Consider the following 25,856-nt stretch of genomic DNA (forward strand, 5'->3'; position numbering starts at 1 on the left):
TTTGTTTTTTATAATCATTTTCTAGTCACTTAAAAATCAACTGCATTCAGTTAGAAAATTAAGTTTGAGGGGCAAGAAAATGGAGGACACATTGCAGCAATATAATATGTACAATATCAATAAAAGAACCATGAAAAACTTCTATAAATGGAGAGAATCCAACAATCTATTTTGTTTTTTTTTACAAGTAATCAGAAATGTCAGAAGCGTTTCATAGAAGAATTATTCAATTAGTTTTAAAATTTAATTTTACTTAACATGTATTTATCACAGAATACAGAAATAAACAAATTTGAATACTTAATTTCCATGAATACAAATTTCTAAACCTCCAATTGTTCTATGTTGATTACAACTTGAAAAAAAATTCTCTAATTTGAGTCTAAATTTTACATGAAACTAGCAAGTTAACGTACATTTTGTTATGTTTTAATAGATCTCATGTACCCTCATCATAACTTAATAGATCTCATATACCCTCATCATAACTTAAATAGATCTCATGTACCCTCATCATAACTTAATAGATCTCATGTACCCTCATCATAACTTAAAAGATCTCATGTACCCTCACCATAACTTAATAGAATTTCATGTACCCTCATCATAACTTAATAGATCTCATGTACTGTCATCATAACTTAATAGATCTCATGTACCCTCATCATAACTTAAATATGGAAAAAATATGCAATCTATGTCTTATGGTTTCTGGTGGAAAGTTGTTTCATTAACAATCTGCAATGTGAAACTGTACAGACTCTTCATATTAAACTTTATGAATGGAAAGATATTAGAACCATTGACCGATATTAAAAGAAGCCAAAGTCTTGAAACAAAAGACTATGTGACATTGATTAAGTTTATCTTTGCTGAAACTAATTACATTGTGAAATAAGGCATGACTTATTTCCAGGTATATAGATTATTTCCTGTTAAGGGATGTTACTATCTTTAGAAGCTAACTGATAGCCGAGTAATCAATTATAAAGTAAAATCAAAAGATACTTTAACGGAAAAAATCGTAAGAAAAAGAAGAAATAGAGAATCACAAAACATTGATTTGGAGTGTTCTTTCAAGAAATTCTTATTCAATGCTAAAATGTCATCATGCATTGATAAAGGAAATATATGGTATAGAAAGGATATTGCTAATACATATCAGTTCATAAAACAAAATCACTATGCTTGCATGGAAATAGAACCAAACAATGGAAAAACACTTTCATTAATATTGCTATTTTCATTTTAAAGTCACAATGTGGCCTTCAACATGAAGCAAAATCTTTCACCTAATTGCAAGTTTTAGACATACTCTAGCGCACGTTTTAGCCGAATTCTTAGTTAGCTGTTCATGAAGGAGAATGTGTTCAAGACAAGTTTTATTTTCATTTTGACCTTTTTATACTTTGTTCAGTTCAAAAGATATTTCAAAAACTTTGGTTTTATTTGTTGAGTGATAGTTTTTACTTTTCCCTTATTTGTTTAATTTAGTGGTAGTTTCCTCTGCATCTATGTTAGAAATATGTTGATTGAAAGGCAAACAAACTAAGATTTCTCACTTGTTTAATAATCATTTCAACTAAAAACCATTTACAATCCTATTGCATTTCATCTGATTAAAAATGTTATGGTTTAGAATATCTTTTAATTTAAATTTTATTTCTTTGCACTATATCATATTCAAAATGTAGCCAAATTTATATGCATTTAACAAATTTATTACAGTTGTATATTGCTGATCTTTTCTAATCAAAAGATATAAAAACTTTGTCCTTATACAGAGTCTTGACAGTTTTCTTATTGAATAAATCCAACTTAGTGACTCATCTGTATTTTAATATAAAGAAGCTTTTTCCATACATCATTAATATTCGATGGAGACCATAAAAATATGATCAATCGGAGAAAACTGATTAATATACTGATAATAAAAACACTTAGGTGTGAAAAAGCAATGAATATCTGTAAGCTTAACATTGAATCCTATCTCCCTCTTTAGCTATTGTCCGATGATTGGTCACCAAGGGAAACAGACTTTTATGGAGGGTATCATTTTTTATTGTAGGGGCATCTGTCGTGGTCTTGTTGAGGTCACATGTTGCATCCCGGCTATTTTGTTGTGAACAAAAGAAATACAATAATCAAGCCTGTAAAAAGTAGAAATTATTATTTATTATCGACAAAACTTTCACTTTCATTGTTACAGGAACTCCCATAACAAACTTAATCCATTTTTTGTGTTCCGTGAAAAACAGTGATTTATAACAAGGGTATGGTCAATAAAATTAGTTCAGACAGTTTTATGGACAAAATGAATAATTTTGTATTTATAAGGTTTTGACACAGATTACTTATGATTAGACCATTTTAGCTGTTCAGCACTTCTAAATATGTTACTCTCAGTACAGAAAAACATCATAAAATTATTGTATTGTATTGTTACAAATATTTAACAATACTAGAACCATATAATAATAAATTTTAGCCATTAACAATATGAATAACAAATCAGTCCCTTTTCTTCAAAACAGATAAAAAAAAATAAAGTAATATATTATTTCAATAGCATATCCTGTTATGTATCAGAGTGAGGGACAGGGAGAATTGACCAGTCTAACCATTTGAACTTCTTGTTCAATGACATATTGGACTTACCATGCATGAATAGAAAAGAGCTTAATCTGACAGTTTAATGTAAATAGTTTGAGTTTAAAAATGGAGTTAAATTCAGGTACCAGTTATACCTGTGACATTTAAAAATGTTCATCTTACAATGTTGTCACAGACTAAATATCATTGACATTTCACTTAAAGTAACAAAAAAAATTAAAAAATGAAAGGAACCCAATAGGCAAAATTCAGTCAAGGTCAGGTGAACCTGTTCAAAGGACAAGTCTCTTTTACTGTAATTAATTTTTAAGAAACTAGTATCATCATTTCATTTGACCTTGAATGACTATACTTTGAAAATATGGCCTGTTAAGATGGAACCAGTCAGACTGATATGTAACCCACAAAATGCATTTATGGACCAAATAAGTTAACATATTGATTATAGTAATAGTAGAACTGATACAAATCTATAACAGTCACTCAATGATACTGAGTAAGTCAACTATCAGCATGGAGTCCTATTATAGTGATAGGTATAAGTCTGCTGCTATTTATAGTGGTCAATTTACTGGAAATCAAGAACCATGATTATGTAGTACATCTATCATTTGCCTGACTAAAGGAAGGAAACAGAATTTTTGTTTTTTCACTGAGCTTGACATTGAGATGAAGGACAGCTGATGGAAGACAGAAACCCATATTGTCAGATATTAACAGACAAAATATATATTTCCTATATCTACTCTCATGTCAAAAATGAAAGCTTTATGATGCTTTTCCCTAACAAAGATTTAACCATATATTGAAAAGAAAATGGCCCAAGGCCACCAAATAGTCTTCAACGCAGCAATAAAATCCCACCCAGAGGTGTGCTTCAACAAGCATGTATCCCTTACAAAATTTATCAGATAAAATGTCAATGTCCTTACAGGTACGGTACAAATTAAAATGCATGAATTTAGCAATGAATGAAGTAATTTGGTCTCCAACTGGATATTAATTAAAGGGAATGGGATATTTTCAATTTCATAATTGACCTACTAATTTAGATATCAATATTTTAAGTTAATGTTCGCATAAAACATCCACATAGCTATAAATACTTTTGAGCCATAATGACAAAGAATGATTAATTTTTATGTGACATGAAAAACATCCATTTCAGATTGTACCGTGTGTACCAGATGGAAAATTGGAAAGCTGATTTACGGTCATCTTTTGTCCTCCAATCAAAAAAGTCGACAGATAGTGGCCAAGATAGAAATATGTTGCCAGAAATATAAAATAGACTTGATGGTGGTTTATGTAAATTTTAGATTGTGATAATAGTCTCTAAGGTTTTCACTTTAAAACTCAACACATGAAACTGTTGACTTTAATGGTTTTAAATCAATTGTATTGCTAATTTTTTTTGTTAATTCAAAGAGTACACAATAGTCAATGTCAAAAGATAATAAAATCACTGCATTACAAAACATGCTTATTTTCCCTGGCGTCCAGTTTCCACTTAGCGTCCAGGTCCTAAAATATTGCTACATGCTAACTTTAATAGTGGTTTTGACTAATTTTCACATTAACAGCAAAAATATAGCTTGTGACTAATCCAACTTCAAAGAAATTTCAAACTTAATCACTTTCAGCATTTTGTACAATTAAATCCAACCCAAGAACAGGACTAACAATGATATAAGAGGGAAAGTAATCTGATTATTTTTCTATAAAACAGTAGAAAATCAACTCTCTGTCACTTATATTCAAATTAATAGCCCAATTAACAACTTCTACTGCATAACTGTAATTCCCTCTTCTTCCAATTAGTTTGTAAAACAATTGAAAACTTTGCAGAATTCTGTGGTTACTGATGGTAATACATTCATTTAAATTAACTTCAATGATAGATTTACTTTATCACATAAAGTTACTGTAAATTCAGATTATTTTTATCATTGGGAAAACTGGGACAGAATAGTAATCGCTAAAATAAAAACTTGGGCTTTAAATTTTGATAATGTTATTTGAATGCAGCATAATAAATGCACTCAAAAAATTTGAGAAGTTCCATTATTACTAAAAAGACCATACATCAACAGAGGTGCTCATACACCAGTGCTCTGTACACAACCTCTTGATTATCCTTTTGTGTGTAAACATTCATAGCCATAATTAAAATATCATTAGGAATATGACACACTAAATAATGTCAACAATTAAATTATCATTAACTTTTTTTAAGAGCATATATAAAATTGATACAAAGAAAATATCAGAAATTGGTAATTTCCGAGTTGTATTATACCAGGACTTGTTTTTTTATTTTATTTTTAGGGATATGATTGTTGTACTATCTGACTTAACTTTTCAAAACAAACTTAAAACAAAAATACTCAATGATTGCATATATTTGTTTGACTTTAAGCAAAATCATTTAGAGGTTGTCAGGCCAGATGTGATTGCAACCACTTTACAAGAATGTATTTAAGGTATGGGAGTCTGAATTAAAAATGATAGAACTTTTCAATTTTGCCAAAACGTATTGTATATTGATATATTTTCAAAAATATAATAAAAGTGATAGGTCAAGCTGATGGTTGTGAAAAAATGATTTTTTTTTATAGATTATACAGGAAAAAGCATGAGTATGTGATTAGAAGCTAAACTAAATGGTAGAATTGTAAAATAAAATATGAGAAGATAGCATTTAGCAAATGATTTGAGAATATCAAAAGAAAAGATAGGGTCACCATGGTTTTTTTCTGGCTAAAATACAAAATAGCATGTAGATTCCTTCAGAAAATCCACTATTACATGTTAACTCCCCTTAAAATGCCAATTTATAAACATTAAAAATCAAGCAAAAACAATGTACACTTGTTAAAATATTAAAATTTATAAGTAATAGTCTTGTATAATTGGTTTTTATCTAAAGAGAATTTACATTATTTATCTGCATTCCTGCAGCAAATTTTGCTAACATCCTTAAAAATCTGGACCTTAGATTCTCTGTTATTTACAATCCAAGATGGCGAAAGACACCCATACCACCTTAATGATGCAGATATATGCTGTCTTTTGAACGATCAATGATTACAAAGGAACTACTGGGTCAGTCTTTCTTTGGCTTTAAAAATACAAATGATTTTTTGCTCTTGAAGGTACATGTTCCATGTCAAAAATCAAGCCAATATTAGATATCTCAATAATGTTGATACATTGTAAGACATTCAATTAAAACAATTGAATATTAAATATTATAATTACATTCTGACCTTTTTTCTTATAATATTTCACACTCCATAAAATTAAATGATGAAAATAGTAATGGTAAATTATAAAAATGTATCAACCATACCACTTTCAAGCAGTAATAATCCTTATTCAGATTATATCTATGTGACATATTATTATCAATTACCTGGATTTTTTTTGTGACCTTTAGGTTCAAATCTTACAGATGTCTGACCAAATGGACTTCTTTTTAATCCTGTTACTCTTTTCATTGATTCAAATGCATTACGGGGATCATTGTAAGCTCCTGGTGCTGGAGTCACTTTCTTCAAAGGTGTAAATCTCTGTAATTAAACAGCATTTTCTCATTGCAAATAATAAAATTATTTTTTTGACATATACATGTATTTTCAATATTATATCATATGTCAAGTAATGATACGGACATTAGTACTTTAAGTGTAGCTGGAATAAGCGATATGTATGATTTGAACATTCATTTAAAGCAAACATAATGTTGTTAAGAGCTTTTATAGTATTAAAGCTGATTGTAATAGCTTGAAATAATAATATGTATCTCTTATCATTGAGAAAATATGTTTTTTTTTTGTTTGTTTGTTTGTTTGTTTGTTTGTTTGTTTGTTTGTTTGTTTGTTTCTTTTTGTATTTGTATTTTGTAAATGTCGGCTGGTATCATTTCTGTATAGGAATTTACACCAATAAAATTATTTGACTTTGATTTTTTTTATGTCAACATTTAATATTATGCAATATAGGCAAAAATGTATATTTAATCTTTTCACATCATGTTTATCAAAATTACATTAAAAAATGGAAAAATAATGATTGTCATTTTCAATACTTTCTGTAGCATTCTGTAGAATTGGTAAAAATAATATGGAATTTGTAGCACTAACAATCATATGATAATGCATGACATATAGTAAAATCTTTTAGTTTTTGCCTCTTTTATGATGATGTGACAAAATGTCAAATAGGAAGATTGAGGCAATGATTAACTCATCATTAAGTGGTATTTTATTGTGTTGCCACCATGAATAGACCAACTTAAATTGAGATATTTTGACATTTTTTACCAAAATTTAATTTTGAATTTTGTGTTTATATCTTCTTTTGATTTTAACATAATGGAAATTATTGTTCAAATATTCAATAGTTGGTGTCTAGTTAAGAAAAACACTGTTATGGTAGTTACAAGAAAGAATTGATGTAAAAAAATATTTTCATTATTTTTATGGATGTAAATACAATTAAAAATAGAAATAAAAATAAAAAAAGCTCTTTCTTTCCTTTAAGGAATTCCAACAGTATGCACTGTCCCCAAAGAGTTGGGTGTTGAAAAAAAAAATGAAACAGTCAAAAATTTATTTGCAGGAAATTCTTTATATTACAAAATTTGCATCCTTCACTGACAATTTTCAGTTTTAATCCCATTAATCATGAAACTTTAAATTTCAAATTTATAATATTGAAAGGGCGCTTACATCTATAGATATTAAGTATTTTTCAAAGTTTGAAAAGTATGAAAGTTGGTTAAAGCATTTTTGCGTTATTGTTCATCTGACAAAAGGATGAATGGACAATTATATACCAAAATAGGTCTTGTATTTGAAGTTGTGTGTATGAAAACACTTCATAACTGCAATATTAATAAAGGAAAAATGTGTCCAAGAACACAAATAACCCCTCTCAGGGACACAAATAACCCCTCTCAAGATTTGCAATTTTCAAAGTCAAAATGGGACATAATTACAGAATGGTAGATAACTCACTCCCCAAATTCAAACTTTCTATGCGTGTTGTGGTTCTTAGCATTGTGTATGAGTTTTAAAAAGTTTCCATTTTCCCAGTTATAAAGGGGCATAACTCTAAAATGGTTATTAATATACTGTCAAAATTAACACCCTGTTAGCTGTGTGTTCTGGTTTTTAGCATTATGTATCATTATGTATGAATTTCCTAAAATTTTGGATAAGCAAACTAAAGATGGTGTGTGAAAACAAACAATTTTGTAATTTTCGCAGTTATAAAGGGGTAATACTCTAGAGTGATAAGTTTAATAGCATTGTGAATGAGTTTCATAAAATTTGGATGAAGAAAACCGAAGTTAGAGTAGGGAAATGAAAATGGGACAGAAGGACAGTCATGGGCAAAACTTAATATCTACATTGCTTAAGGCGGGGGCATAAAAATTTGCACAGTACCACATCAACTAAAATTTGCACAGTACCTAATAAACTAAAATTTTACTACATTCAAACAGCAGGTTAAAGAAATAAAATAATCTTTCCCACTCCAAACAAAAGTGATAAGGCAAACTATAGATACCATCAAATTTCTGACTGAGATTTATGAATTTTACATGCTATAAAGTATTAATCTTGCATACCTTGGATTGTGACATAAATGGTGGATGTTCTACTTCTATTCCCTCTGTATTAACCTTGGGAGGTTCTGGATCAAAAACACCCTTCACATCATACTTCCCTGGTCCTGGAACTCCCTGAAATTTTTGGCAGACATAGATGAATTTCAAGTCTTCCATGTCAAATTTTGTAAAATTTAAATCCAAATACATTGACAATGTATACTTATTTATTACATTGGTTGCAATGAATTACATTGATTTCCCAGTTAGATAAAAACCGATAATTTCACATGTGAAATAAACGGGGTTATTTCACTCTCTGACGTCATACAACAATAGGCGTTGTCAAGACGTCGATAACGTCGGATCAAAACAAATTGTCAATGCGTAGGAAAAAGATATAGTTCCTTACATTTTCCACATTAATTTCATAAAAAAAAAGCCATTTGCCAATGTAATGAAAAGAATAACTAATCGCCGTATTTGAATATCAAAAATAAGACAACTTGTGATCGAATGCCGCTATGGATTAAACTCGTGCAGCGCACTCGTTTAATCCATGCGTCGTTCGGTCACGCGTTTTCTTATTTTTGATATTCAAATACGGCGATTAGTTATACTATAAGAGATAACAACTGTACAATGAATATATATCTTAAAATCACGCCATTCTGAAAATGGCAGCCAACATATATTATGATTGATTGATTGGTTTTGATTGATTTTTAAATCCCGCCACCAAATGTATTAGGAATGACTCCTATCAAAATACTTTGATACATAAACTATAAGATTAATGTAACAATATAAACAACACTTGTTTGTGTGTTTCTCTGTCCTATGTTCTCCCATTTATTTGTTTTGTAGTCCTGTCATGTAATGTTGTCATTTTAATGTTATATTTAACATTGCCATAAAAGATGGAGGTTTGGCATGCCACAAAATCAGGTTCAACCCTCCATTTTTTTTTATTAAAATGTCATGTACCAAGTCAGGAAAATGGCCTTTGCTATATTATAGTTCATTTCAGTGTGTGTTCCATTTTAATGTTGAGTTTCTGTTGTGTCATAGTTCTCCTCTTATATTTGATGTGTTTCCCTCAGTTTAAGTTTGTAACCAGGATTTGTTTTTTTCTCAATCTATTTTATGAATTTCGAACAGCAGTATACTACTGTTGCCTTTATCTTATTCGTTTACTAGATCATACCTTCTTTTCCACATCTTTCTGAATAGCTTCATGATATCTTGGGATTCTGGCTTCAAATCTAGCTTGTTCTTCTGCTATAGAATTTAAGTTCTCGGCTTTCATACTGGCATCTCTGTAAGGCTCATATTCCCCAGGTCCAGGGCCCATTTTACCTTTACTTAAATCAAGACGTTTTGATGCCAAATTACCAAAATGAATACCTTTGTATGTCTTAGTGGTTTTTGTTTCGGTCTGGAAAATAAAATGGACATTAGTATACTTGTAAGGAAGATAGAATTGAGGTCTAATCTGAAACGCAGGTGAATGTAATCAACCACTTATTTTTACTAACAATTCTCAAAGCTTTAATTCTTCTTAGTCTGTTGATAAATGAACACACAACTACTTGATACATGTGTGTATTAACTAACAAATTACTTTTTGGTAAGGCAATCATTTTTTCAAAAAATGGATCAAAGACATAAATGGTATGGTTGCATAGATTGTTTCTTAAACAAAGGAGAATTGTGAAGAAATGTGAAGTTTGCAAATCTTTTGAGGTTGTGGACCTTTTATCATTGAGTTCTTAAAAGATTACCCCCATTTTTCCAATTTAGATTTCCATATATTTACATGTACAAGTTCAGTATAGAAACAAATGCCTTAAATTCATAATAGTATATATCTGCACAAAATCAACATTTGTGGAATATTTCTGTGAAGATTCTAGAATTTTTAGTTAAAATCTATAGAAGGAGTTGATAACACAGGTCTTGTACCATCTATCGCATATTTTTTTTTATCCCTGACAAATTTTACAATAGAACATATGTATTCTGTTGAATTTGTATTTCTAAGCCTACCATATAAGATCTTAGGCAGTGCATTGACTGTTTTACTTACAACTGCTGGTTTATAGAAAGCTGGTCCAATAGATATATCTCTGTCTGGTGGGTCTTGTTTTTTAAGTGTACCATCCTCACATTCCTCATAGCCATAGGCCTGACCAGGCATAGGTATAGATGGGGCCTCTGGTTTTCTGTGGAACTTAATTCTACTTGTCAAAAGCTATAATAAAGAAGCGGAGAAAAAGAAACTTAAAATGTAATTTTTATACTGACATTTTCTTTGATGCAAAATATTCTGAATATATTTCAACCTTGAAAGCAAAAATAACTATCATTCTGGTCATTTAGTTCACACAGTAAATTATTCCAAACGGCTTTTATGTATAAGCACAATATGCTCTTCTTTGGAATTTTTCAAATCCAGACAAGTTGCACAATTAAGATGGACAAGTATCTCAGTTCTCAATCTTATTGTGATTTCATTTTAACTAGTTTTAAATAACAAATTTTCATAAATTTTTCTTGTCTTATATGATAATCTTACTCAAAATATTATAAAACTCATGGAAGAGCAAATTTTGTTTATTTGATATAAATATTAACCAAAAGAATTGAGTATTTGCCACTTTATCATTTGATATACATAATATACATACTGCTCCAGCTTTATCTTTGTTAGTTAGTATATTTGGAGCAGACTTTGAGGTCCTGAACTCTGTATATTTTTCAGTGCTGTAAGTTCCAGGTCCTGGGTTCTCTGTACTAATTTCACTAAAACGTTTGGATCTATTTGCTAATGTTTTACCACCCTGAAAAGTTAAAAAGTCATTCTAGTCAATCTGTTAATAAATGATTTATCATTATAACTTGAGTTAATTGATATTGTGTCAGGCAGTCTAATTTGTATGTAAGTTTTTTATTTTTTATTTTATAAAATTGTACATTCCTGATTCCAGTTTGGCTGTTAAACTGACTGACTGAGCTGTGTATCAAATCATCTCTTGTATGAAACTTTTAACTTTAAACTTAACTATACAGTTAGATTTCAATTGTACATCATCCTAAAATTGGATTGGTGGTACACTATAAATATTATGTGAAAGATTATTCAAAGTAGTATTATTCTGCAATTAACATCGCTCCTTTGTGAGTTTTGTAATATTCATAATGTTTGTGAGTTTTGTAATATTCATAATGTCTGACTCTATGTAATTTAGCAATGTCTTATTGTCATGAATTTCAAATGAATTTTTCATGCTGCCACTCAATATTTTCTTCCATAATCAAAAAACCTAGTTCTTCAGGAGAAATCTACTTTATTACAGAGTCTTCTTAATACCAGTGGACCAATTTAACAAAAAAACTAAAGAGGAAAATTGTGGTAAGTTATGAAAATTTCAGTATATCTATTGATCAATTTTAGTTGTACATATTTTCTGATAGATACCCAGATTAAAAAAACAAAATTTTGTTACAGTTAAAGAACTATGTCATATTTGAAGGTTGAGTTTTCATTTGGGTGGGTTTGTTTTGCTCAATCTTTAGTGTAGCATGTATTGAACTGTCCATTACTTTCGGATATGGTGCTCTCTGTCTTTCTTCAACTTATGGATTTAAAACGATATCTTTGTATCTTTGTACTCATTTTTAAAATGGTTCGATCTTGGACAAATCCTTTGTACATGTAGCTTTAACAATAATTTCTACTTATTTTTTTATTTTTTTTATCTATATCATATTGTCCAGACACAACAATACTTACAACAATCACATCTTGGGCAAATCCTGGATCATAATGTCCTGGACCTGGTGCTGCTACAGTCTGGTCATTAATATTTAGGAATGTTTCCCTACTGGTCATAGACAAGAAAGGAGCATATCCATCTGTAAAATAACAATTCAATTCATGTTATTGAACTATTCAATGAAATGTTTAGGTCATCCAATTGGAATTGCATTACAACATATGCACTGTCAGTAAATCAAGATATGTACTTTACTAACATATTTTAGAATTGTATTATTTTAATGGTAATTTCTAGTATTTTTTTATTGTAAAATAACTTATACACAAATTGAATTTACTCATTTGGTCTCTAAAATTCAGTGTGGCTTTTTTACAGACTATTATGGTATACATGTACATCACTGACATACATTTTTTCTAAAATTCCACAAACTCCTCCTTACATTGTACATTCATTGTACAATAACCTGTCAAGTAACAACTAGTTCCCTAAATTTCAGGACCTCCTTGGAGACTTCTCACATTCCAAATCTTTCTAATTACAATTAACGTTTACTAAAAATTCAGAACCTTCTTGTAATATTCAAAACCTCTAATATAACAATTGCAACGTAATTCACTACAATTTTGGAACATCTTTCTAAGTTTCTAATTTTCAATATATATCTGTCTAGTGGCAAACCAAAATTAAGGACTACCTCCTTACAAGTTACATTCACACTGACTCAGCCAAGTTACAACATATTTCACTAAAATTTCAGAAACTCGTCCTTACATTAAAAATCTGTCAAACTTAAATATCCAGTGGGGTTGGTAGAATAGATACATTGTACATTGTATTAATACATTTTGTACATGTAGGTAATATCCAGTATTCAAATATAAATTTAGATCCAATTTTACTAATAACACACATTGTGAAGGTTATAGATATACAAACCTGCTTTGAGCCTAGCTTTTGCTGGTACACTTGAATCATATGTTCCAGGTCCAACATTGCCAGGAGTAGATCCTATGGTTTTTATCAAATCTCTTGATGCTCTGTCATACATTTTTGTTTTCTAAAATTAAAATAATGGATTACTGAATATCTTAGATATATCTATTGATATAATATTGGAAAATTCAAAAGATCAATAAGATGTAGACATTTATTGGTTGAATTATGCCTTCCAATTGATATTTTATTGTGTGTTTTTCTATGTTGTGATGTTACACTACTGTTTCAGAAAAAGGGAGAAGGTTTGGTACCATTAAAATGTTTAATCCCGCTGCAAATGTTTGCACCTGTTGTAAGTCAGGATGTACAGTAGTTGTCGTTTGTTAATGTAATTTATTCCTGTTTCTCGTTTCTAATTTTTTTATATAGGTTAAGACCGTTGGTTTTCCAATTTTTTTGGGCCCTTTATAGCTTGTTGGATGGAGAGTTGTCTCATTGGCACTGACATCACATCTTCATATATATATATTTATGTCTGTTGTTTTTTGCTGTTGTAATATTACTTTCAGATATCCAACTTTATATGTGTTTCTCATGTAATGCCATCTGAAGGCATACCGTAAGATGAAATGTACTTTTGTATTATTTATGTAAGTCTTCAAAGGTAACATTAACCCTAATAAGAATCTCTCTTTATGAAATACACCTTATCGCTATTTGTCCTCCATTACTGGACATCACAAAAATTACGGCAAAATTTTGACGTCATAATATAAAAATTTCTTTTATACAACACCAAAACGACCCCTAGTCTTGGGGACAGTTTCTTATTAAGGGATATCCCTTATTTGGCTTTAGTCTTTAGTAAGTGTCAACTTGACACATTAATCTCTCTGTAGTTTTGATCACTTTGGTAATTTTATGTCGCTATTGTATAAAACTCATTAGTACAATTGTTGTTTATGATGTGGCACTGCAGAGAAAAAATAAATAAAATTAAATAAATAAAAAAGAAGAAATAATTAGCCGTTATAAAACCTAAACTATCTATTTTGTGTAACCGTCCAGTAGCTTTAATAAAGACGGACCTCAGTCTGCACAGAAATCTTTTTCAACTACTAGTCTGAAGATCAATATTCTGACATTTTTCTTATTGGGCCAAACAAAATTTTGTAAAAACTTACTAGTCCGAATGAAATTTTACTAGTCTGGTGCATCGGACTAGTGGCTAACCGTGCAGACTTTAGACCCCTAACAAATGTTGAATCTCCTCTATGTGATGTTTGTAATTTTCATTTTCTGTTGTTGCTAATAATACTTCTGATTCAAGTGTTAGTTTTGATGTTATGAAGTAGATTGCAGAATACAGTAGATAATGGTCAACTGTTTCTTTTTGTCCACAGCTGCATTTGTCAATATGTGCTGGGCATATCATTGATTTGTATGAGTTTAAATTACAATATTCTGTTCTTAAACTAGTTGATATTCGAAAAAATTTCAGTTGACGGTTTGTCTTTTGAAAGTGTATTTTTTACATTTTGTTGAAAGGTATAATATCTTCTTTCTTTATCACTGGTGTTCCATCGGTTTTGCCACTTTAACGTTACACTGTCTTTTGCTCCTTTTTGTATATCTTGTTTTGTAAATATTAGTGTTCTATTTTTTCTGCCTCCTGTGCTGCATTTTTGGTTAGTTGGTCTGCTAGTTCATTACCTTGTATATCTGCGTGGCCAGGGGTCCATTCAATGAAGAAGAAACAATGATTCCTTCAGATTTTAGTGCCAAAATATCGATTTTAATATCATGAACAGTTTTACCGTAATTATCCTATTTCCAATTGCTGATTGGCTGTCTGAGAAAATTTTGATGGATTCTGTGTTTTTTCCGGTACCTCGAATGACCGAATAACACTGTTATTATCCGAATAACACATGTAATGACCGAATAACTCTTCAAATATCAATATTAACACATTTGAGTGACTTTTAAACATATATTATTGAATAAAATTATATTCGAAGTGTATTTTATAACCTAAAAATGATTTACAAGTTGCAGGTAAGTTAATATTGATCATTATAAATTTATGGATATCGATGTGTACTTCCAAGATGGCGACCAAGGAAATCGTATGGAATGAATAAAAGAAAGATTGCATATGCCTTCAAAGAAAAACGCTATGAAAATATAGTATTAAATATTTTACTGTATATACAGAGAATTGTCTACTGTAATGATTGTTTTTCAGAAAGGTTTTGAAAATTTAACCAGTACATCAAAGCAATGCAATTACTCCAATCACTAATTACTTTTCATAACAATTTACTCAATATTAAATATAATGTAATTAAGAATTTTCACATATTCAATTCAAATTAATTAAAAAATTATTATACTTGATTGTTTTAATAAAAACAAAGCTTCTGAATGGATGATTCGTATGTTTTTTCTAATAAAATTTTCTCAAAACTAAATTAAAGATTTTCATTGGCAAATATAAATGTTTTTACAACTAACTATAATTTTGTATAAAAAACCATGAAGACATTTGTGCTGTCTTCCATTTTCAAAATGGCTTTATATCCATGTGTTCAATGTGATGAAGAATGTGTTGATTGCACCATTCAATGCAGTTGTTGTGATCATTGAGTTCACAGTGCTTGTGTCCCAATGGCAATGGATGATGCATTATTATTGGCCTGGTCAGATGTGTCTCTAAAGTTCCTATGTAAGGACTGCTGCTTTACAGACAACAAGTATGACATGGCCAAGGCCCTAGAAAGGTAAGTATTTTTTAAGTATATTTCAGACATACCGTTTATTATAAGGTATATAAATGTGAAATTGAGTTTTTATATTATTAATAGAGAACAAAACATGGAACAAGAAGTTTAAAATAAAATTTTAAATTTCAAAGAAGACAATCTTTCACTAAGTTTATAATATTTCATTTATTTCTTATTTCATTTAAAATGTATTAAATTTACTTAATTTAAGTTACTAAAAAATCAGAAATAATATTCTTCTAAAATTAGTATTTACGTTTTTTTTATTGCTACTTTCCTTTATTTTCATACATTGAATAAGTTTTAATATTGAAATGTTCAGTACCAAATATATAATTTAGTTGTGATAATGAGTTAATATGTTCCAATAAACAAAATAATCATTATCTCACACTTCTGTTATATTGTTAATTCGGTTGTTGTTTACTGACATGTGCCCATACATAATTAATCATTAAGAGATAATGAAATTATATTAAGGTATGGACACTCAGCATTAAACAGGCTTGTGACTGTCTTGGTTTACAGTAAAATATTTAATACTATATTTTCATAGCGTTTTCCTTTGAAGGCATATGCAATCTTTCTTTTATTCATTCCATACGATTTCCTTGGTCGCCATCTTGGAAGTACACACCGATATCCATAAATTTATAATATAGTGTTATTAACTGGCTGTTTCTGTATTGGCACTGGTGTAGATTCAAGGTTTGCTGTATTGGCCTCGAGACCCGTAGGGTCGAGGGCCAATACAGCTGACCGAGAATCTATACCAGTGCCAATACAGAAACAGCCAGTTCATAACACTTTTATTAAATGATTATAAGATAATTAAAAACCGGAAGTGAATGTCCCGTATTAGCCCATGGGCCAATACAGCTTTTATCCCGCTTTTTTCTGTATTGGCCCTGTTTTTTCCGTTTCAAAACTTTAAGACGTTACAAAACATTGCACATCATTAAACCTGTTTATTTTATGACTTTAATTTAAAAAATATTATACAAATGTTTTTATGCATAACGATACTTCCAAAGTTAAGTAATGGCGTAAGAAAATTGAAAACCGGAAGTGAACGTCCTGTATTAGCCCTAGGGCTAATACGGCTTTTCCCCCGCTTTTTTCTGTATTGGCCCTGTTTTTTCCCGTATTGGCCCTGTTCGAAGAGCAATATTAAATCTTGATTTATATCGACAGTGGAACGTTTTTAGTATTGCACATGCTGATTTATCCGTATTAGGGCTTATTTGCTCATATCATTTAATAATGATCAATATTAACTTACCTGCAACTTGTAAATCATTTTTAGGTTATAAAATACACTTCGAATATAATTTTATTCAATAATATATGTTTAAAAGTCACTCAAATGTGTTAATATTGATATTTGAAGAGTTATTCCGTCATTACATGTGTTATTCGGATAATAACAGTGTTATTCGGTCATTCGTGTTACCCTGTTTTTTCTGTTGTTTGGAATTATTAGAAAATCTATTACCAGCTTGATAGCTACTAATTTCCCTAATAAAATAGATCCTGTATTAGAAAGTGGCTGTGTTAACTCCACATATTGTGTGCTGTTTGGTATTAAAATAGCTGTCCCAGCACTGCATGGACCTGGGTTCGGGGTTGTTCCTAACCTGATGAAAATGACAACATCAACAGCTGTCAAAGCTGTTCTCCAGACAAAATGTCACATTTCAGTAACTTGATATTGATAAAATATATTTGCCATTACACATAAAATGCTTACTTGTTATTGTTGAGGCAATGACACCTCTGAAATAGGTAAACTTCGTTCTTTTTATGGATAGACTTTTCTGAATTTACATTGTTGTCAAGGAACAAATGGCCGCGACCGGAAGTTAACCGAAAAGGGACACAACTCCGCTGCAGACGGCAAATTTTGTGTTCGGTAAAAAATCCTAAAAATTTTGGTAAAGTAAATGAAGAAAACAGAGGAGTTTTACTGTAACCTCCATTTTCTTTTTTGATATTTCATATCTTAACTTTATTACGTAACCTTTTCTTTTAAATGTCATTTTCAAATGAAAACATAAAAGCCTGTAGACATATATATTATGTAACACATATTTCAATCATGCCATTTAAAAATACAACTAACTATACATAGAATAAACAGACGAAATCAAGAGGCAAACAAACTTAGCGGATGTTCTTTATTTCCATTTGCATTTAAAATATCTGATGTCAATCCCTCTGGGGTGATAATTTAGAAGTGGGTGTATACATATGTGTCCCTCTAACACAGTCAGTGTGGACATGTGTCCCTCCTGTAGTTAGAGGGATATTGATCAATTTAGACCTCGTTTTCATGAATGAGATTAACTAGGCAAGTTGGTCAGAGGTCAGTCAACTACTGCAGTACTTGAGCAAACAATTCTTACTTTCATTGACTGAGCTATTTTTGAAGCAGTAAAGCTTCACTAGCTCAACTGCTTATGATTGACTATAAGTATCTACTACTGTAATTCATAAATTATGACGATGTTTTTATTATTGCGAAAAAATACGACAGGGATGTGATCGCAATTATTTAAACTCACATTTTGATTTTTATATATGAATTAAACAGCCCATATATACAAATAATATATATCACAAAAATTAAAATCAAAATAATAAATGCACTCAATTATTTTTGAATTTACAGTATTCAAGGTAGCAATCCCGTCACGAAGTCACACCTCCCCCATCTCAGTCCTGAGGAGTAATCATACCTGAACATAACAACACATACCTTGACCATAAATCCTTGTGAATCACTATGGGTATTTAAAAGTTAGGCACCAAATGTAATTGGAGAACAAAATTCATTTTACAAATTAACTTTGTCACCTCAGGGACTCCAACCTGGGACTTATGTGTTACAAGGCAGCACTTTAACCAAATGAGGTAAAGAAGTACTTCATTTGCTCAACTACCACTGATTAAGAATTTACTATTCAAGAAAAGCAATCCTGTCATACTGTTAATAAATGTAGTAACTTAATGACAAAATTGTGCAGCCAAAGTACTTAGCCTATTTTTTAAAAATTTGTATAGATTATGTTGCAGTAACATGTAATAGAAATTCAGACCAGCTGTTTTCACATGTACAGTTACTTGCTTTCATATAAGGTGACACTATTCAATTTTGTACTAGTTTAGTAAAGTTTTCTAGTTAATCCATATAGCTGATACATTCAGCAATAGATTTAACACGCTAATGACCTTAATAAAATATGTGGTATGATTGTATATACATTAGACATGTTAGACAAGATGATGTGGATTCAAGTAGGTCATTGTGTAGCATTCATCAATGAATTTTCAAAGATTTACATGATAATGCATTTCAGTTAAATGTCCATTTTAGTGTAATTAATAACGTAAATATGATTTGTTCTACCTTAGATTATAATGCGGACCAGGGGCTCTTTGGAGTTGCACCTGGTAACAGGAGGTTGTGGATACCCAGGTTATCATCTGGGGAAGAAGCTTGTAGAGAATGGCCATCAAGTTATTCTTTTTGATCTAATTCAACTTGAGTGGCCATTATTAGATGGAATGACTTTTATTCAGGTACAATTTTATATTTGAACAATAATTTGAAACAGTGGCAAAGGCCCTGTCATTTCATGGTATATTGTATATTGAAAGAATGTCTCATGCATGTGTGCAGTGGTATCAGTATGAGGACATACACAATTGTAAAGACCAATTTGCAAGAAATATATTTTGATATGAAAAATATAGAGCTTATGTGTGTTATTACAAAAATTACAATGGAAAATAGAGTTTTGCATGTTACAGTTAATATTTTTACCGAAATTGTATCCTACTTTGAAACAATTTCTCTGAAAATCTGACAACAATTTTTGGTGTATGGTGAACATCATAAATTACCGACTGGTAGGTTTTATTTGACCTTGAACTTATTTCATGAATCAATGGTCAGTGTTCTGTTTCTCAGATATTGAAAGCAAAAGACCAGGTGTCTTTTATGTATGAAGTAGTATTGCCCTTAACCATTAGTCGTCAAATGGTCGTTTCAGATACCGCTAGCTTCAAATTGGTTAAAATTTTATCGTTATTCGTCAAAATATCCCTTTTCATGATTCTTCAGAAGTCTCAAATAACTATTGTTAGCATCATTTTGGGGAAAAAGTAATGTGATGCGTCAAAATCGATTGATTTTTTTATTGTCAAGCACTAAAAATTATCGTTATTGTCATTTGGCAAGAATTTTTACCATTATTCGTCATGAAGGTACCCCCATTACTACCCTCATGTATGGTATAACTGAAACGGGAGTTCACATCTGTCTGGCAACTTTCATCTGACTGACCTTTTTTCATGGTTCATTGGAAAATGTTAGGGTTTTGTGGATTGGTCTATTTCTCAGATACAATAACCAATAGGACCACTATATTTTGTATATGGAATAATTGTAAGGTGGCCCAAGAACACAGTTATTTCGTAGTGCATTTCTTTAAGACAATAAATTCAAATTAAAAAATCGCACATGCTCTATCTCAAAAAGTTTTTAACAGTGTAGTGTACTACTTTTGGGACAAATAATATCAACATTATAGAAACTTCTACCAGCTCTAACTCAGAATATTGACAATTCTGTGTTAATGGGGTCTAAAATTCAGTTTGACAGCTTCTGACGTTCTTATTTTTTACTTTTTTTAACTGGACCAAATCACTACTTAACATAAGGTAGCACTCCACAGTTAGAAAATAAAATTAAAAATGAGCCACAAAATGTTTTATCATCTCCTATTCCTGGATTTCTAATACATTAACCTAACTGTTTGTGTTGTACATGTGCATATGTATGTAATCAGTATAGTCCATAGATTTGATTTTCAAAAGTTAAAAGAGTGAAAATTAATTCCTTTTATGTGTATCCATGGCAACATTCTGCATTTATTTACCATAAAATATTGCAAAAAGGGGGGTGGACATGTCACATATCCCCCCAAAATTTGGATCAAACTAGAATTTCAATGCCTTTGAGTGATACCTTTTTAGAAACTGTTTTCATAAATCTTCCTAATGATTAAATAAAAAATGGGGGTCTTTCGCCTCATTTTTTCGTAAATTCCAATCACAAAGTTCGTGCGATAAAAAGTTGGAAAAAAACATTACAATAATTGCCGGACCAATGTATGTAGGGACATGCAAATACGGACTGTCATACAGAAAACAGCCTATATTACATACATTACATAATCTTGATGTTCATATAAACCCAATACAAAGGCTATTTTAATACTCAGCTATCCAAAAATGAATTTTATTGCACACTAGCTCTCATATTTGAAAAATCCACAGGGGCAAAATGCGAAACTACACACCTAACTGTGGAGTGCTACCTAAAGATTCAGCACCCAAATTTTTTTTAACATGTAATTTCATCCCCTTACTATTTCATGCATTAAATATCAAGAAATAAATTGGGAAGGTGTATCAAATAAAAAATGCAAGTTATACACTGTTCACACTATGGACTATATTTGTAGACAACAAAAACCAAAGGGCGATAACTGTGTCCTTGGACCAGGTGTACAGGTCAGACTGGCAGGAGACATCTGTCTTTTACCCCATAGTCAATGATCATTTGTTAATTTTTACTGTGGTAAAGTTATGTCTGCTGGTTGTTATGCATATAACACACTTTAAAAATTTCAATTGTAGGGCAGTATAACTAATTTAGATGAAGTTGAAGAGGCCTTCAAGGGAGTTAACTGTGTATACCACATGGCGTCATATGGGATGTCAGGGAGAGAACAGGTTAGGTTATAACATTGGCTATATATATTTAGGGAACAGATCAATTATCATTCTAACATGCAATTAAATTGAAGGTGTCACATTAAATTTGTAGGTAATATAAAAAAGAAGATGTGGAATGATTGCCAATGAGACACCTCTCCACAAGAGACCAAATGACAAAGAAATTAACAACTATAGGTCACTGTACGGCCTTCAACAATGAGCAAAGCCCATACTGCATAGTAAGCTATAAAAAGCCATGGAATGACAATGTAAAACAATTCAAACAAGAAAACTAACTGCCTTATTAATGTATTTATTTAGAAAAAATATTTGATTGGTAAATAAACATTGTGGCAGGTATTTTACAAATAATGTAATGCATTAATAATTTTGGTAGATAGACTCCTAAAAATTTGAATTCCTTAAACTCATGACAAAGTCTAACATGCAGGTGTATTTTTAATATGTCTTAGAATAAGATAGATGTCTGAAAAGTTGTTAGCAAGAAAAAGCTATTTGTGATTTATTGCATAAAACATATAATACCATATAACTGGCCACATTAAAGATCAAGATCACGCAACCAAGTTTCACATTATGAAATAATGAGATGTGGTATGATTGCAGCTTAGACAACTACACACCAGAGACCAAATAATGTTGTTCATTGGATTATGATTTATTTTTTATTATCATGCCTGTTTTCTGTCTACAGAAACATTAGTGTCAATATATTCGATGTACTTATTACTGAGTCTTAGATGGCACTAATATATATAGTGATGTACTCTTATTACTCAAAACACACATTTTACATGCTTGATCACAGTGGTATATTTGTACATCCTCAAAGGGCATAATTATACATGATCACATGGTATGATGATACATACAAGGTCACAATGTATGATCAAAAAGGCACATGGGAGTGGTATGATAATACATGAATGATCTAAGTAGTATGATCATGCACAGTGGTATGATCATACATATATGATCCGAGGGGTATGATCCTACATATATGATCCGAGGGGTATGATCCTACATACACAATCACAGTGGTATGATCATACATACATGAATCGAGTGGTATGATCCTACATACAAACAGAAGTATGATCATACATTGTCAAAGTGGTATAATAATACATTGTCACAGAGGTATGATCATACATGATCCCAGTGCTATTATCATACATACACAATCATAGTGGTATGATAATTTATACATGATCACAGTGGTCTAATCATACATACATTATCATACATACATGATCACAGAGGTATGACTATACATACATGATGCAATGGTATGATTATACATACATGATCACAATTGTATGATTATACATACATGATCACAGTGGTATGATCATTTATACATGATCATAGTGGTATGATCATACATAATCCCAGTGCTATTATCATACATACACGATCATAGCAGTATGATAATTTATACATTATCACAGCGGTATAATCATACATACATTATCATACATAAATGATCACAGAGGTATGATTATACATACATGATCACAGTGGTATGGTCATACACACATGATTAAATACCACTGTACATACATGATCACAGTGCTATGATCATACATACATGAACACAGTGGTATGATCATACATACATGATCACAGTAGTATGATGATACGTACATGATCACAGTGATATGGTCATACATACATGATCACAGTGGTATGATGATACGTACATGATCACAGTGATATGGTCATACATACATGATCACAGTGGTATGGTCATACATACATGATCACAGTGGTATGATCATACATACATGATCACAGTGGTATGATCATACATACATGATCACAGTGGTATGATCATTCATACATGATTACAGTGGTATGATTATACATACATGATCACAGTGGTATGGTCATACATACATGATCACAGTGGTATGGTCATACATACATGCTCACATTGGGATAGACATACATACATGAATACTGTGGTATGTTCATACATACATGATCACAGTGGTGTGATCATACATACATGACCACAGTGGTATGATCATACATACATGATCGCAGAGGTATGACCATACATACATGATCACAGTGGTGTGATCATACATACATGATCCCAGTGGTATGATCATACATACAAGATCATAGCAGTATGATAATTTGTACATGATCACAGTGGTATGGACATACATACATGATCACAGTGGTATGACCATACATACATGATCACAGTGGTATGGTCATACATACATGTACATGATCACAGTGGTATGGTCATACATACATGTACATGACTACAGTGGTATGTTTATACATACATGATCACAGTGTTGTGATCATACATACATGATCACAATGGTATGATCGTACATTGTCACAGTGGTATGTTAATACATACATGGTATCAATGTATGATCATACATACAGGATCACAGTGGTACGTTCATACAAACATTGTCATACTGGTATGTTCATACAAGAATGTTGCAGTTGTATGATCACAGTACATTGTTAGAAGTATTCATATTGACAGCACCATGGTGGTTAGATAATACAGACAGGTACATATACAAGTGCATGTTCATATTTGTTGATTCAGGATAATTTTACTTATTATGAGTAATAGAAAAACTTTATTTTGGAAATAAATTATTGCAAGGTTTACAAGTTCCTCAGACAAGGTTCTGGTGACCTTGACCTGATTTTGTGGATCTGTGATTAACCTTACTTTTTTATGGTTAGTGCATTTCTAAGATATGAGCAAAAGGTCAAGTATATTTGTACAATTGAATAATTGAAAAGCATACCCGTAGCCAGGGGGGGTTCGAGGGGTTCGGACGAACCCCCCCTTGAAAACTAATAAGCACTGTTAAAGTCGATGTTCTGTTCGAATTGTGACTGTTAAAGTCGAGTTTGTGAGTCAAACGAACCCCCCTTTGGAAAATCCTGGCTACGGGCCTGAAAAGTGTATATGTCTGTCTGGCAAGCTTCATCTGACCTTAACCTTGCTTTGGTGTGTAATTGGTCAAAGTTGCATTGTTATGTCAATAGTTTGTGGTAATTTTTATGCCCAAACCAGAGGGGTTTTACAACAAACACAGATCAAGTTTGAATTTTGATGGCGTCACTTTAACCGTTCTAAGGTAATGCACTTCACAAATGGAAAAATTGCTGAATTTTTAGTTTCCGTTAGTTTGCCTCAACTTAATGTTATGAAACTTATACTCACCGTAAAACACACATCAAGTTAGAATTTTTGAGGTGCCACTTCAATTGTTCTAGAGTTTGACCCCTTAACAAATGAAAAAGATGCTGAATTTTTGTTTTCGCTACAAAATGTTATGAAAGTTATACACAATGCTTATTACCACAAAATACAGATCAAGTTTGAATTTTGGCACCCTTTTATAAATGGAAGATGAATTTGCCCTAACTTAAGATTACCTCAACCAAATATTATGAACCTTGTACACAATGCTTATTACCACAAAACTCAGATCAAATACAAATTTTGGGTAGCATTACTTTTATGGTTCTTCAGTTATGTTCCTTTATAACTTAATATGACATGCAAGCAGGGGCATCATCTGTCTCCCATAGACACATTCCCCATTTATTGGTTTATGTGATACCTGTAGTAAAGCATGTTTTAAAAGTCTCAATATAGTTCCAATCAATAGCAGTTAAGCAGAACAGTAATTTCACTGAACACTCTTGTTGTACACAATTTTGATTGTTGGTAACATAAAAATAAACCAGTACTGTAAGTACCAGGGGCGGATGCAGGAATTTTCGAAAGGGGGGGTGCTAACCCAGGGCACCCAGGGCAAAGGGGGGGTGCAAAACATATGTCCCGATACAAATGCATTGATCGGCAAAAATAAAGGGGGGGTGCGCACCCCCAGAACCCCCCCCTGGATCCGCCACTGAGTACAACAGCTCTTCTAAAATTTGCAGTATAATTTACTATATATATGAAAAGTTGTTTTTATCTTGTTCCGTTGTTCATAGCTTTTGATTTTGTCAGTTCTTATGACTCCCTTTTTAAATTTACATTGGATTTCCATTATTTCGGTATACTTTAATGAGTTTTTATTAGCTTCAGGTGTGAGAAATGCAGAGTTAACATAGGAATCTATTAATAATGTAACAATTTGTCTAATTGTTCCAAACAAGAGGTAAAAACTGATCCACTGAACCCTAACCTAACATATACAAGAACTAATTAAGACTGTTGATGGTCTGTAATAGTAACAGGCAAATTAAAGACAAGATTTGTGTTTTTTCATTGATGTTGCACTGAGTGCCTGTGAACTTACACAAATT

At 31.2% G+C, this 25,856-nt stretch overlaps 2 protein-coding genes across 4 annotated transcripts in view; one reads left to right on the forward strand and one right to left on the reverse strand.

Annotated features, from left to right (window-relative positions):
• LOC139489590 (sperm-tail PG-rich repeat-containing protein 2-like) overlaps positions 1-17,620 on the reverse strand; it is a 56,049-nt gene extending 38,429 nt beyond the window's left edge. Inside the window, exons 1-8 of the mRNA XM_071276168.1 lie at positions 17,488-17,620; positions 12,952-13,072; positions 12,027-12,148; positions 10,921-11,073; positions 10,320-10,484; positions 9,438-9,668; positions 8,252-8,365; positions 6,029-6,185 (exon numbers count right to left, since the gene is read on the reverse strand). Of these exons, the coding sequence (XP_071132269.1) occupies positions 6,029-6,185; positions 8,252-8,365; positions 9,438-9,668; positions 10,320-10,484; positions 10,921-11,073; positions 12,027-12,148; positions 12,952-13,063 (1,054 nt within the window). The 5' untranslated portion in view covers positions 13,064-13,072; positions 17,488-17,620. The remainder of the gene's footprint in view (positions 1-6,028; positions 6,186-8,251; positions 8,366-9,437; positions 9,669-10,319; positions 10,485-10,920; positions 11,074-12,026; positions 12,149-12,951; positions 13,073-17,487) is intronic.
• The window catches only part of LOC139489591 (short-chain dehydrogenase/reductase family 42E member 1-like), a 57,333-nt gene continuing 49,049 nt past the window's right edge, over positions 17,573-25,856 (forward strand). The window contains exons 1-3 of one of the 3 annotated variants that reach the window (XM_071276171.1): positions 17,573-17,649; positions 19,152-19,319; positions 21,444-21,539. In XM_071276171.1, coding sequence (XP_071132272.1) covers positions 19,158-19,319; positions 21,444-21,539 — 258 coding nt within the window. In that variant the 5' untranslated portion in view covers positions 17,573-17,649; positions 19,152-19,157. Of the gene's footprint in view, positions 17,706-19,151; positions 19,320-21,443; positions 21,540-25,856 lie in introns of all 3 variants that reach the window. The other 2 variants (XM_071276169.1, XM_071276170.1) reach the window with 2 other exon arrangements.

The sequence above is a fragment of the Mytilus edulis genome, chromosome 9 (genome assembly GCF_963676685.1).
Source record: "Mytilus edulis chromosome 9, xbMytEdul2.2, whole genome shotgun sequence".
Classification (NCBI taxonomy): Eukaryota; Metazoa; Mollusca; class Bivalvia; order Mytilida; family Mytilidae; genus Mytilus; species Mytilus edulis.